Source organism: Triplophysa rosa, linkage group LG17 (genome assembly GCF_024868665.1).
Source record: "Triplophysa rosa linkage group LG17, Trosa_1v2, whole genome shotgun sequence".
Taxonomy (NCBI): domain Eukaryota; kingdom Metazoa; phylum Chordata; class Actinopteri; order Cypriniformes; family Nemacheilidae; genus Triplophysa; species Triplophysa rosa.
This window is the reverse complement of record NC_079906.1, coordinates 7,376,642-7,388,483: the sequence shown is the minus strand read 5'-3', so window position 1 is coordinate 7,388,483 and position 11,842 is coordinate 7,376,642. Positions and strand designations below refer to the sequence as shown.

Here is an 11,842-nt window from a genome sequence, read left to right as displayed (position 1 = left end):
TATAAAGTTATGAATTTAAACATGGGGCTCAAATGAGATTCTGCTCTGTTTTGGCACAAAACCGTCTCTAGCGGCCAGTCAGTGAATTGCAGATTAAGTCACTTCCATGTTGGTTTCACAAGAGAGACCGGAAGGTTGCTCCTCGGTCGGTTCAGAAGTACTGTAGGTTAAAGTGATCAAGAGACTGAAGCAGACTCACTAAATTGATGTTAATTGTAAACTTCTCGGAAGCTTTTGATTGTACATTAGACGGTGACTTTTGTTGAAAGAGAGCAGATGGAGGAGGAGGGAAACGAGGTGCAGGTAAAGGAGGAGAGACGGTCAAGTCCTCAAAAAACCAAACCGTTCTCAGGACACAGACTAATGCAATTGGCTACCAATGCCCTTTGGCTCGTGCTTTGTGGTTGCCTGTGTGATTTCTACCAATTATTTTTCAAATAATTAAAACATTCACATTTGTTTGATCATTTGCATCCTGGATACATTCTGAATAAAATCTCATTCAATCAATGATTGAAATGAAGGCTTAGTACTGTACTTAATTTATTTTGAATTCTAAAATTAAATGTATGTTTTTCTTTTCATTCAAACGTATACACTGGTATTTTATAATAAAGAAAACTTTAGAAAAAAGCAACATCAAATGTATTGTTCAATTAAATCATTTTCACTAGTGGTCTTTTGGCCCTTTTGGAATGTAGGTGCGCTGTGTGATGGTTGGAAATGTTCACTTTGTGATGAGACTAACCTTGTTTTTGGTTCCAGATGGTCCGTTAGTTCTGTTCGAGAGGATTGAAAGCTGCTTTTGGACCCACTGCAACTCCTTTTGAGATTGTTTAGGAACCTCCACCCCACACTGTCTTTCAACCCCCATCATCTCCTACACGACAGAGAACAATGTATCACATAAATACAAACATATAAACTCAGAACTCACACAAAACATTTACACATACATATACGGTATACACACTTTGTATATTATGCATATTCTGTTACCGTGCAAAGGCCTGAACATCTTCCCCTTTATACAGAAACAAATGGTACAGAAATGGTTCACAAGCAGAAAAAAGCATTTTAAAACTATTTTTATTCCTCATATATACAATAATCCCCATTCATTTTAGTAACCATTGTGCTTCATCTATAAGGCATCATATGCAAAAGGCATCAAAACTGTGCCTATACATAACATTAAGCTTTTAGACAATCAAATCCGACCAAAGCCTATAATCTCCAAATCATTTGTCATTCCACACATCTGTAAAGCATAAGCAGTACATACCATGGCCCAAAATTTATGAAAAATCCTTGGCAGCCCTGCTAACCCCAGCAAACAGCTCCATGCCCAGCGTGCTTACCCACAGTCAGACTCCGCTGTGACTGACGTGATGTCACAGACCCGGCGTGGGATTATTAATATCTCTACTTCACTAGAGTTACATAAGAGCCCATGCTGGATTATTTTGTTACCCCACAGTTAAAAAGCCTTGTAGGAAACCAGATCAGATAAGGAGATACTTTGAGTTTGAGTAAATGATAATAGAGGAATTGTAGTAACAGATGTGCCAGTATAGAGGTGCCGGGAGACCACATGACCTGACTTGGATAGGGCACAGGCCACAGAATCACCCCTTAGCAGTACACGGAAAACTGAGGACATCGCCGAAGGCGAGTTTGGTTAAATGATCTATTCCCTCCTAGTGAACAGAAAACCTAGCTGGCCTTAATAAATCGATTACACCTTCAATCCTTCAATGAGCCTGTTTCCAGCAGCAAACATTAAATCTAGGGTGCACACTGCGTTATCAAATACATCTATTTGACCTCTGTGTGTTTACTTCAGGTGCAAAATGAACCGTTTATTAGCGTTCCCAAATAATTAACCGAGAACGTGATTGTAATGTTAACCCCATTTTGACTATTCATAAGGAGCGTGGTTTTAATTTCAACTCCATTTTGTTCAATCAACAGTATTTATTCTCTCCCCTCAAGGTGTGGAAAAATGAAAAGTAAAGCTTGTTTCTGTAATTAATAATGCAAATGAACATTCAGATGGGAATTTATGCTGTCTTGTGGTTGCTCACATACATTCCAATTTTAACACAATTCCATCTAAAACACATTTACATTTTATAATGAAACGGGTAAACATATTTTCTTTCTAAAGAGAAATCTGACCCATGACATTATGTTTTAGTTGACTAGTTCTTTAAAGATGGCTATTAATGAGCAAACACAGCACAGCATTAGAGATCATTTAAAGGCTGAACATCATAAGACACTTCAAACGTAATCAAAATGGCTCCCTCCGCAATGAAGTTTATTATCTTTTAAGCTTACATGTTCAATCAACCTCCGCAAAATGTTTAGCATATCACAATAATTGCTTGAACTTTTATCACGGTGTATGGTATATACGACAGTGTTGTACTCATAACTTTTCATAGAATAAATAAATAAGTTGCTGTCAAAACGATTAATCACGATTCTTGCAAAATAAATGTTTGTGTTTGTTTATTAGTATGTGTGTGGCATGTATTTTATAGGCCTATGTATATACAGTATAAATACACAAACATACACAGTAAAATCGCCAGTGTTAAAAAAGTTCAAATTAACTCTCGAAGTGTGGATTAAATATACACTGTGAGAGTTAATTTGACCTTTTTTAACACTGGCGATTTTACTGTGTACATATATTTAAGAAATATGAGTGATTTATATTTATACATAATGTAAATTATATTTAAATATAAATGTATATATATTTATGTAAATATTTATTGTATATAGACGGTTTCAACAGCAACAACATAAACAAACATTATGTGGCCCAAAGTTAATTTCCGGTAGACCTCTGTAAAATCAATAACAACATTCCATGTAGGAGTCCATGTAGAGGATTGTTAATGAATATAAACTAAATTATTCATATAACTCAAATTGTTATAATATATAGGCCGACAAACAAACTCAGACCTGAAGTTAATTTCGGGCCAGGCGCATGTGTCCGATGAAACAGTCTATACACGTGTGCATTTATATATTAAATAAACACAAACATTTACTTTGGAATCGATTAATCGCAATTAGCACTTAAATACATTAAAATGTATATAGTTATAAGCTGTTACAAACATGCCAAAAATCTTTACTGTAAAGAATAACATTAACTAATGTTTTAGACCAGATAAAAATGTATAATATTTGATCTTTGTTTTACTAAAACAGAGTTTATACTTTTATTATGCTTTGATCAATCTCAAGTAATTGCAGACACTGCTTTGTTTTGAAAGCCAGGAGGATTTTCTTTCAGTCTCTTATATACTGCATTTTAAATATGAACCAGTTGTTGGAAAAGAAGCTAATGTGCATTCTTAAAATCTAAACAATTCAAATAAGGTACTTCTAATTATTCACAGGATTTTTCAATTTCACAATATCATGCATGTTTGTTATGATATATTACAATACACTGGCACATACATTATAATTCACACCTGTACACTCAGTTTCCTCGATGTCAGACTCTTTGTTTTCCAGTACGCCGCTGGTCAGCCAACCGATGACACAGACACACACAGAATGATCAATCTCTCTATTTTAGCTTCATCTCTTTATTCATTCACCCTAACCAGGTCAGGTGATATTTTAATTTATTTATTTCTCATTGTCCCTTGTGTGCGTGTGAACGCTCACTTACTGTCTCTGAGGCAGGAACATTTCAGTTACATAACGTGTCTGCCTCTGCACTCACAGCTCAATAACACAGATAGGATGTCCTGGATGTGTCATGGCACGAGTAAATCAGCTATTATATACTGTAGTGTGTGTGTATAATCATTGTATATTAAACACACACAAAGCAATGAATGCAGGGACAGTGTCTAGATTGTCTTGTGTATGTGAAAGAGAGAGATTTTCCCAGCTGTTATTTGTCTTGAGTAAATTCTCATGAGTATCAATGTGTGGACCTGCTTGAGATTTTCACCCGTACGGAGCTGTCCATCATGATGATGTCATCAGCATAGGGTTAGATTTACCAACATCATAAAAATCTTCTCAAAACCCAAGAAATAAAACGTTTGAGCAATCATTTTAATTGTATTTTTAAACATTTTACTTAAAAGGGTCCTTGTGCTGTAAATACAGTAAATTTGTCTCTGCTGCATATTTCGTCGCATAATGCCCCAGACATTTATATAAACATCTTAAGTGTTGCTAAAGTGTCCAAAAAAAATCTTTGCCCACTGTGTTGCACATTTTATAATTTTAGCAATTATTCGTATTAAATCTGAATGACAGTAACATGAGTATAACGGTTTTGAACAGTGAGAAACATATTTATTTTACAATACACATGTGAATATTTGACCATAATTCCATGGTTACACTCCTGTCAGAAACAGTCATATGTAAGACACGAAAAGGAATTATTAAGTGTCACATTTTTAACATTGATCATAGATCTGACATCATATTATGTGGATCCATCATGGCCAAACCAGTGTCAAAACAACAAATTTTGTTCAAGATCATCTTAAAATCTTAAGTGCACTTTGTTGGACTGTATTTAACTCCACGTTTTTCAGTCAGACCTCCCAACAAATAAACTGTACCTGAAGTAACATATTTCAATATATAATAAACATGACTAAACTGTGCAAAATTTGAAAACCAACATTAAATAAATAAAAGAGCAGAAAAATGACCTTTGGTTGTTATCGTAAAGTGACAAAGATTTTAAATCGCAAAGGAAGATCACGGAGCAGAAATCAGTGTTTACAAAAATAAAAAGCTTCGAGGTTTTTGTATTCAGCAATACAATCATACTGAAATCTCAGTCAAAACCAAACAACAAAGGTTTAGTCGAAGTCTTTGTTCCCTAATAACACAGTGATGTTAAAGAAAAAAACACCCCACCAGCGCTTTGCTATAGGTGACTACTCGCTGTAAACTCCAATGGTGATAATAATAATAAGAAGAATGCAAGCAGCTCCACAAATGGCAATGTAGATCATTTTCTATGATGGACAAAGAAAAAAGAAAAATTAAATCTGGTGCACTTCCAAATACCTTTGTGTTAAAGGCACACAGCGTTTTCATGTTATGTGTTAAAAGCAGATAAACCGACAGTGTATATATATTTCCAATTACCATGAAAAGTTTAGAAATGGTGAAATAGTAAGTTAGTGATGGGGCACAGGGTGTTACCATGGTTAGGTGGAACCAGAGCTGGAGGAGGCGGAGTTAGTAGCGGCTTTGGTAGATAAGCCCACAGATAAGCCAATAATTAGTGCTACAACAGAAAGCACGACCAGAACAATCACAGCAAGAATTATGTATTTCTGTATAGGTTAAAAGAGAGAAAGTGTTATATTGATAGCATGTATTCAAGAACGTGAAACACATCGTGATGCACAACAAACCTAAGGTAAACCATTAGCTTCGAAAGCATGATACATCTAAAATATGTGTTGATAATCATAAAATAATTCACATCATTTTTCAAATTCTCATCCCAAATTTGACACTGAAATCACAATGACGTGTGGGTTTTACAGAAGCATACATCATCACAACCTATGGAACATCTGTTTTTTTAAGATTTATACACTGCTGCCAAAATCATTTTCTGGGCAAAATTATTAATTTATGGAGAAAATTCACATTTTCTTCCCCAACTGTTGTGCTCTGTTCACAACAAAAAGACAACATTCAAAAAGATAAATCCTTTAAAGTTAAATGTTAGTTCTTACCCTGCGGGCCCGTGTTTGGTATCTCACTGCTTTCTTGGTCTCCACTTTAGCATGGCAGACATATTCTACAGCATTGTTCACATTCTTTTCAATGTTGTCAATCATCTCACCCTGTACACCACAAAACAGCAAATGAATAAATAATCAACCAAAAAGTTAGAAATTGAAAATAAAGACAGCACACTGCACCTGGGTCTCCACCAGCATGGCCATGTCCACAAACATGTCATGTAGCTCTTTAATGCTGGACTCCAGGCGTAAGATGTCTTTGTGTCTGGACTCGATCTCATTGAGAGCCTGACGGGTTATCTGAGAGTCGGAGATGATCTGAAAACAGAAGAAGTTTGCCCTTGCAATCACATTACACACACAATGCGGAAAAAATCCAGCAGAGGGTGCTACATAGGAAAAAATAACAAAGTACAGTATGTTGTTTATTAGCAAGTCAGAAGTAAATGAAGCTGAATGATATTCAGATATCAGATTAGAAAATGTCATTTTGAGATGAAAACTCACATCAGAGGTGAAAACAGATGCGTTTCCAGTCTCCAGCATTTCTTCCAGTTCTTCATTAGTTGTGACTCTTCCAGCTACAAGATTCAGAAGAGATTCGAAAAATAAATGCGACTAAAATTAGGCCAGGGTTGCTAAGTCCTCTGTTTCCCTTGATATTGGTCTACTTTTAAAATATTGCCTATACTTTTTACTACTTTTAAATATTTTTTATGTATTTTTTATTCCGTGGGTTAATGTTGGATGGATTTTTGGCAGTCATTCATTAGGTAAGATGAAGTATTTATAAAAAAAACTGTGTACTACTACTACACAGCGATTCACAATAAGAATTTGTGTGTAATGCATAACAGTAACTGTAAAACATGTTTTTAGTTATAGTTTTTTTTTTAGGTTTGGTATTTAGGCTGGGGCCATTGGGCTAGATATGACTGGCCGTTGGACTGGTTTTGTTCGCATATCTGGCAACCCTGCATCGGGCTCCCTTTGGCATTTTACTTCTGTAGCTAAACTGGTATAGCATGTCCCTCAAAATGCCATGGTCATGGGATTAACTCTCATGGATAACACGGACTGATAAAACACACCCAAAATGCACCTCTAAATCGCTTAAAGCCTCTGTCAAATGCATGAATGTAATGTGTTTTAAAGGTACTGATACTACACATCAATGGGTTTCTAGGTAACTGCTGATTCCGATTTCAGGCCATAATTCACATGCTAAATAGTGCACTGTGTAAATTTGTCATGGGTAAACATGACATGGTGACCAGCAATTTCTAATAGGCTAGTCCATTTGTATATTTGTTTGGCTTTGTGTCATGGAACTGTGTGTAAAGTGTGTACTACACGCAACTGTGTGTGTGGTCAATCTAAATATACCTTTGGGACTATATTGATTCAGCTGGGAAAAGAGTGAGAACAATACAGTGACTGAAAGCATCAATGTAAATGTCACTGGAAAAACACACACATTACAGCCCATAAGCACTGGATAGTGCACATAAGCATACTTAAAAAGGAGAAAATTTGATTAATTGTCAATTTGACCTTGAATGTATATTTTATTTATGTAAATCTATATGCTAACTGAAGCACAGATGCAATGGAGCGAGTGTACTTCAAGTCACATAAACAGGACATTTACTTTCATAAACAAAGTTTAAACGGAAAATCACGAGCACAATCAAATTTTAGGGAATTCACTTGATGTAACTGGGCCTATGTAAACGCTAAAAGCCACATGACTTGTGATTCACTATCCGTGTCACATGACATTCTGCTCCTGCCTGCCCCTCTGTCCAAAGTTACAGCGTTATCCCAGGAGCCCTGTTGCCAGGGTAGCGTTTGCCTTGCAGTCTCTGGTGACAACCTGCTTCATCTCATGTGTCGTGAAGCAAAGAAGCAGCTCATTAATCTGCTCCCTCTGGGACTCATTCTCCACACACGCTCTAGAGACAACACCTACAGTACATCTGCTCAAAACTGACCATGTATAACTCAGTGAATTTTCTTTACAGCAATGCCCAGTTAGCATCACTCACTCAGGCTCATTGTATTTCTCTTATTCTCTGAAACTTGTTCCAAGTCACCCTTATAAAATGATTGAATGACTTAAAAAATGATTTTTCCATAATAATCTATATTTAACAGATCTTGGCACATGAAACTGGAATGTTACTGTAGGCACCTGCTTTAATAAAGGTTGTAACTTGTAAGTGGACATTTTTCTTTGCTTTTAATATTTAAAGACTTTCATACTCAAAATATGACCATAAAGTAATGCGAAGCTATGAAAGACAAGATGAAATATTAGTCCACCATAATAAACAAATGCTTTGTAGATTCATATAGAGATTAAATAGATAGATTCATAACAATTAAATAGGGTGGTTGTATCAAGTCTATTATACTTTTGGCTCATATGAATATTTTGTATAGCAAAAGATGGCTTGTAAATGTGTAGCAAAGAGAGAAAGACTGAGAGACACAGCAAACAATTAGTGTTGTTTGTGTATGACTCACTGATCTCCAGCTGTCTCTGAATCCTGCTTTTGCTCTTCTCTCTAAAGGACACTTGGGTTTCGTTGTATTGTGTCATCACGTCCATGAACATTCGAGACAAGTTAGTGTACTAAAAAAAGACACAACAACAAGAAAGGGACAAAATAATCTGAGATCAAAACAACTGATGCCAGTAGAAACAGTGCGAGAGATTGTGCACCTGAGTTTTCTGGATGCGAACATCTACTGAAGCATGGACCATCTGCTCCTCCGGAGGAAGACCCTGCTGTATGGCTTAAGACAAATACAGAGTGAACCATGTCATTTCTTTCACCCTTTCACCATTTTTGGGTGAACTATTCCTTTAAGAGACCTCCCAAGAGTGTCCTTTTTTCAGTAAAACCCTCAAATGTTAATCTGCAGGATCTTCAACTGTCATTTTAACACACAAGAAGATCATTCTACTTACATTTCAGGCTGTTTCGGACAATATTGGCATTTTTCTTAATATCCACTGTGAGCTGTTCCAACTCTTCCTTTGTTTCTGAAAACACAATCATGACATACAGAATAGGCAGTTAGCTTGAACCATCCAGCCCAACAACTCAGGCCATACAGATATTACCCAAAAATAAACACAATGGATGAAAAATGACCACAAAACTTCTTACTCAAAATAACAAACTCGAGAACTGAAAATTGCTGACATTCTTCCAAATATCTTTCTTTGTGTTCAACATAACAAAGAAATGTATACAGGTTTTAAACAACTTGAGGTTGAGTAAATGATGACAGAATTTGCATTTTTGGGTGAACTGTCCCTTTAAATGACTGTAAAAACTACACATTCAGAATGCTCACACTGATCATTCCATTTCGCACATTTTCTTGAGGACAACAAACATACATTTACAAAAAGTACGTCTCTGGCTTACGTTGCAACATTGCACTTGTGTGCAGGAGAAAAACGAACCCAGAGTTCTTTGCAGATACCTTCACACCCTCCCAGATGTCTTTATCTCAACCCTACATTCCTCACATGTCCTATACATGCCCTTCTAGTAATAGCTTAAAAGAATTCACACACACTTCAAATTCCTCTAAAAATGTGATGGAGAAACCACAATACTTCACATGCCCAAACTTGACTTCCTATGAGGCGCCTTTTTCCGGGTTTGAGGGAAGAGACCCCCATCGCCACATTGAACTCACACACACCAATAAAAAGTTATTTATCAGAGGATCCATGAGAATGTGTGTATGTATAATGTAATCGGAGCTTCCTATAGTTTTACTGGCTGTTGCAGATGTACTTGTTCAGAATGATGTGTTCCGCGATAGATAAAATGGGCAGAGGAAGCAGTGGTTCTCAAACTGTTTTGGCTCCCTTTGTGTTGGGTGTATCGCTTTGTGGCCCCCCAAATAAAGACTTGTGATCTTAAACATAGAATTTCAATTCAACCAAAAACATATTCTATTGTACAATGCTGGAACATAAATTCTTTTGGTTGGTGGTCTTATTATTCTGACGTTTGATTGCACAAAATTTATCTTAAATTTCTATATTTCATAAAATGCCACAAAACTGTTGCCCCTCCTGGATCCATCTTAGGGCCCCCCCAGTTCGAGAACCACTGCTTTAAAGCATTGTGCAGTTATACAACAGCATGTTTGTTTGTTACAGAGCCCCGAGTATTATTTGTTTATTGTGTGGACGTGAATGACAAGGTTTTATGTGTAGTCAGACAATATTAAAGTTGCCATGCGACAGCAGTGTGACGCAAAGCCATTGATACGTAATAGTGTTAACCGTTCTTTAATCCAGGGTTAAAAGTGGCGTTTAACAGGAAAATGACACCAGACCAGGGTTAAGCCTGTAGAAGACATTTTTGTTCACTTAGTGCAAATACAGTCTCTTCAGCGTAACCTGTGATTAAGTAACTTGCTTAAAAGCTCAGTTGTGATGGTTCATAATTCATCCCTAGCAGGGTTTGAACCTACCACACTTTTTGCAATTTTACGTGTCTGCATGGGCAACTTATAACACACCAAAGACACAGAAAAACACGTGTTCGCGCCATATGACCCCTTTAAGTAACTTGCTTAAAAGCTCAGTTGTGATGGTTCATAATTCATCCCTAGCAGGGTTTGAACCTTCAACCGAACCACTAACCCACACCCCGTTGTACGTTGAGAGTAAATGGCGTGACATTAACCAGCTTTGCGTAGGATGACTTACTGTTATCAGGGTTGGGGGCAGAGAGAATCAAACTATGTTTCTTCTTAACCTCATTGACAAGGGAGGAGATCTTTTCAATGACACTTTTGACCTCCTCCACCTGAAATAAAGCAGAGCACAGTTCAGACATGTCTGTTGCACTTAGGTTGACTTGTAGATGTTTCTTTACAACTGATTAAACAGAAGCTGCAGCACCCAAACTTCATAAAGATGAATGACAACCTTTCTGAAAAAGTCCTGCATGAAGCCATCTCTCTCCATGGACACAGTGACAAGCCCGTCATTACTGACGCATTGACTGCCCTAAAAAAGCGAATAAACACAGATGACTCCTGCATGAAAAACTCATAAAAAGCTTTAGAAGTAACGTTACAAGGGGGGAACATGGAGAAAGTGCGTTTCCAAATAAAAGAATGAGTTGAATTTTTAGTTAGGCTAACGTTACTTCATCGCGTTATTCAAACAAATGCTTCAAAAAGTGCGCAGATTAATGACCATTTTGAAACTCACCGCATTCAAAGCAGCCAGTCGGTCCCTCATAACAAAGCCGTTTGTGAAGTCGATCTATCCTCTGTTAACTGAACACGTCCGCTGCGGCGGTGCGTAAGCGTTAAAGTCCATTGCAAGTCCTGGCTAGATCACAAAAACTGAACGAATGACGGTGAAAGTAAATAAAGTGGATTATTAAAGTATCCATTGGCGTTGGCGAGTTGATGATGGATATATAATATTGGCGTATGTTCACGGAGTCAAGAAGTTATGTTTACATGTTTGTTTGTTTGGTTGACTGAATGATGCTGTGGGCGCAGCTGAAAGACAGGGCGGTAGAGCAACGGTACTGAAATAGGCGGAGTTCAACGATGACTCTGTCAGGTCCAATGGAGATTACTTCAGTTTTAACTACTTATTATATTACCAGTTTATTGACTATTAAAATTTCTTCGTGTTGTTATTCAGTGACAAATTACAGTCCAGAAAGCGCCTAAAGTTAACGGTAACCTGGTCACATGAGACCTGTTACTTTTCTCTGCGCTGTAAGGGTTGACCCAATCAAAGCGCCCGTCGCTTTTAAACGTTTATAAAGATCACCGGTTCACATTTACGTTGGTAAGTGTACAATTATTACATAAACGATGTTTTTTACTTCTGCAATAAGAGCGAACAATAAAAGTATAATTGAAGTGCATGTAGTCGCTATGAAATGTCAGCACACTCGTTCTCCAAACCACTTCACTCCAATTGAAGTATGCGGTTTTATACGAGCTATTGTGGGCCTTGTGATCTCTCAAGTTTCTTTCTGATTAAAAGGAAAATGTTCAAGTCC

At 37.0% G+C, this 11,842-nt stretch overlaps 1 protein-coding gene across 2 annotated transcripts; it reads right to left on the bottom strand.

Moving 5' to 3' along the window:
* Positions 1 to 3,857: 3,857 nt before the first annotated feature.
* Positions 3,858 to 11,322, bottom strand: stx2b (syntaxin 2b). 2 transcript variants are annotated; one of them, XM_057356614.1, is made up of 11 exons: positions 11,029 to 11,322; positions 10,741 to 10,821; positions 10,519 to 10,618; positions 8,749 to 8,823; positions 8,500 to 8,573; positions 8,301 to 8,409; positions 6,279 to 6,352; positions 5,952 to 6,089; positions 5,763 to 5,873; positions 5,218 to 5,351; positions 3,858 to 5,027 (listed from the first exon to the last, which is right to left on the bottom strand). In XM_057356614.1, exons 1-10 carry the CDS (start codon positions 11,056 to 11,058, stop codon positions 5,223 to 5,225), a joined length of 921 nt encoding a protein of 306 aa, XP_057212597.1. In that variant the 5' UTR covers positions 11,059 to 11,322; the 3' UTR covers positions 3,858 to 5,027; positions 5,218 to 5,222. The 2 variants fall into 2 exon arrangements, with proteins under 2 accessions (XP_057212597.1, XP_057212598.1); XM_057356615.1 differs by lacking the exon at positions 5,218 to 5,351 and having other exon boundaries at positions 3,860 to 5,027.
* Positions 11,323 to 11,842: the final 520 nt, after the last annotated feature.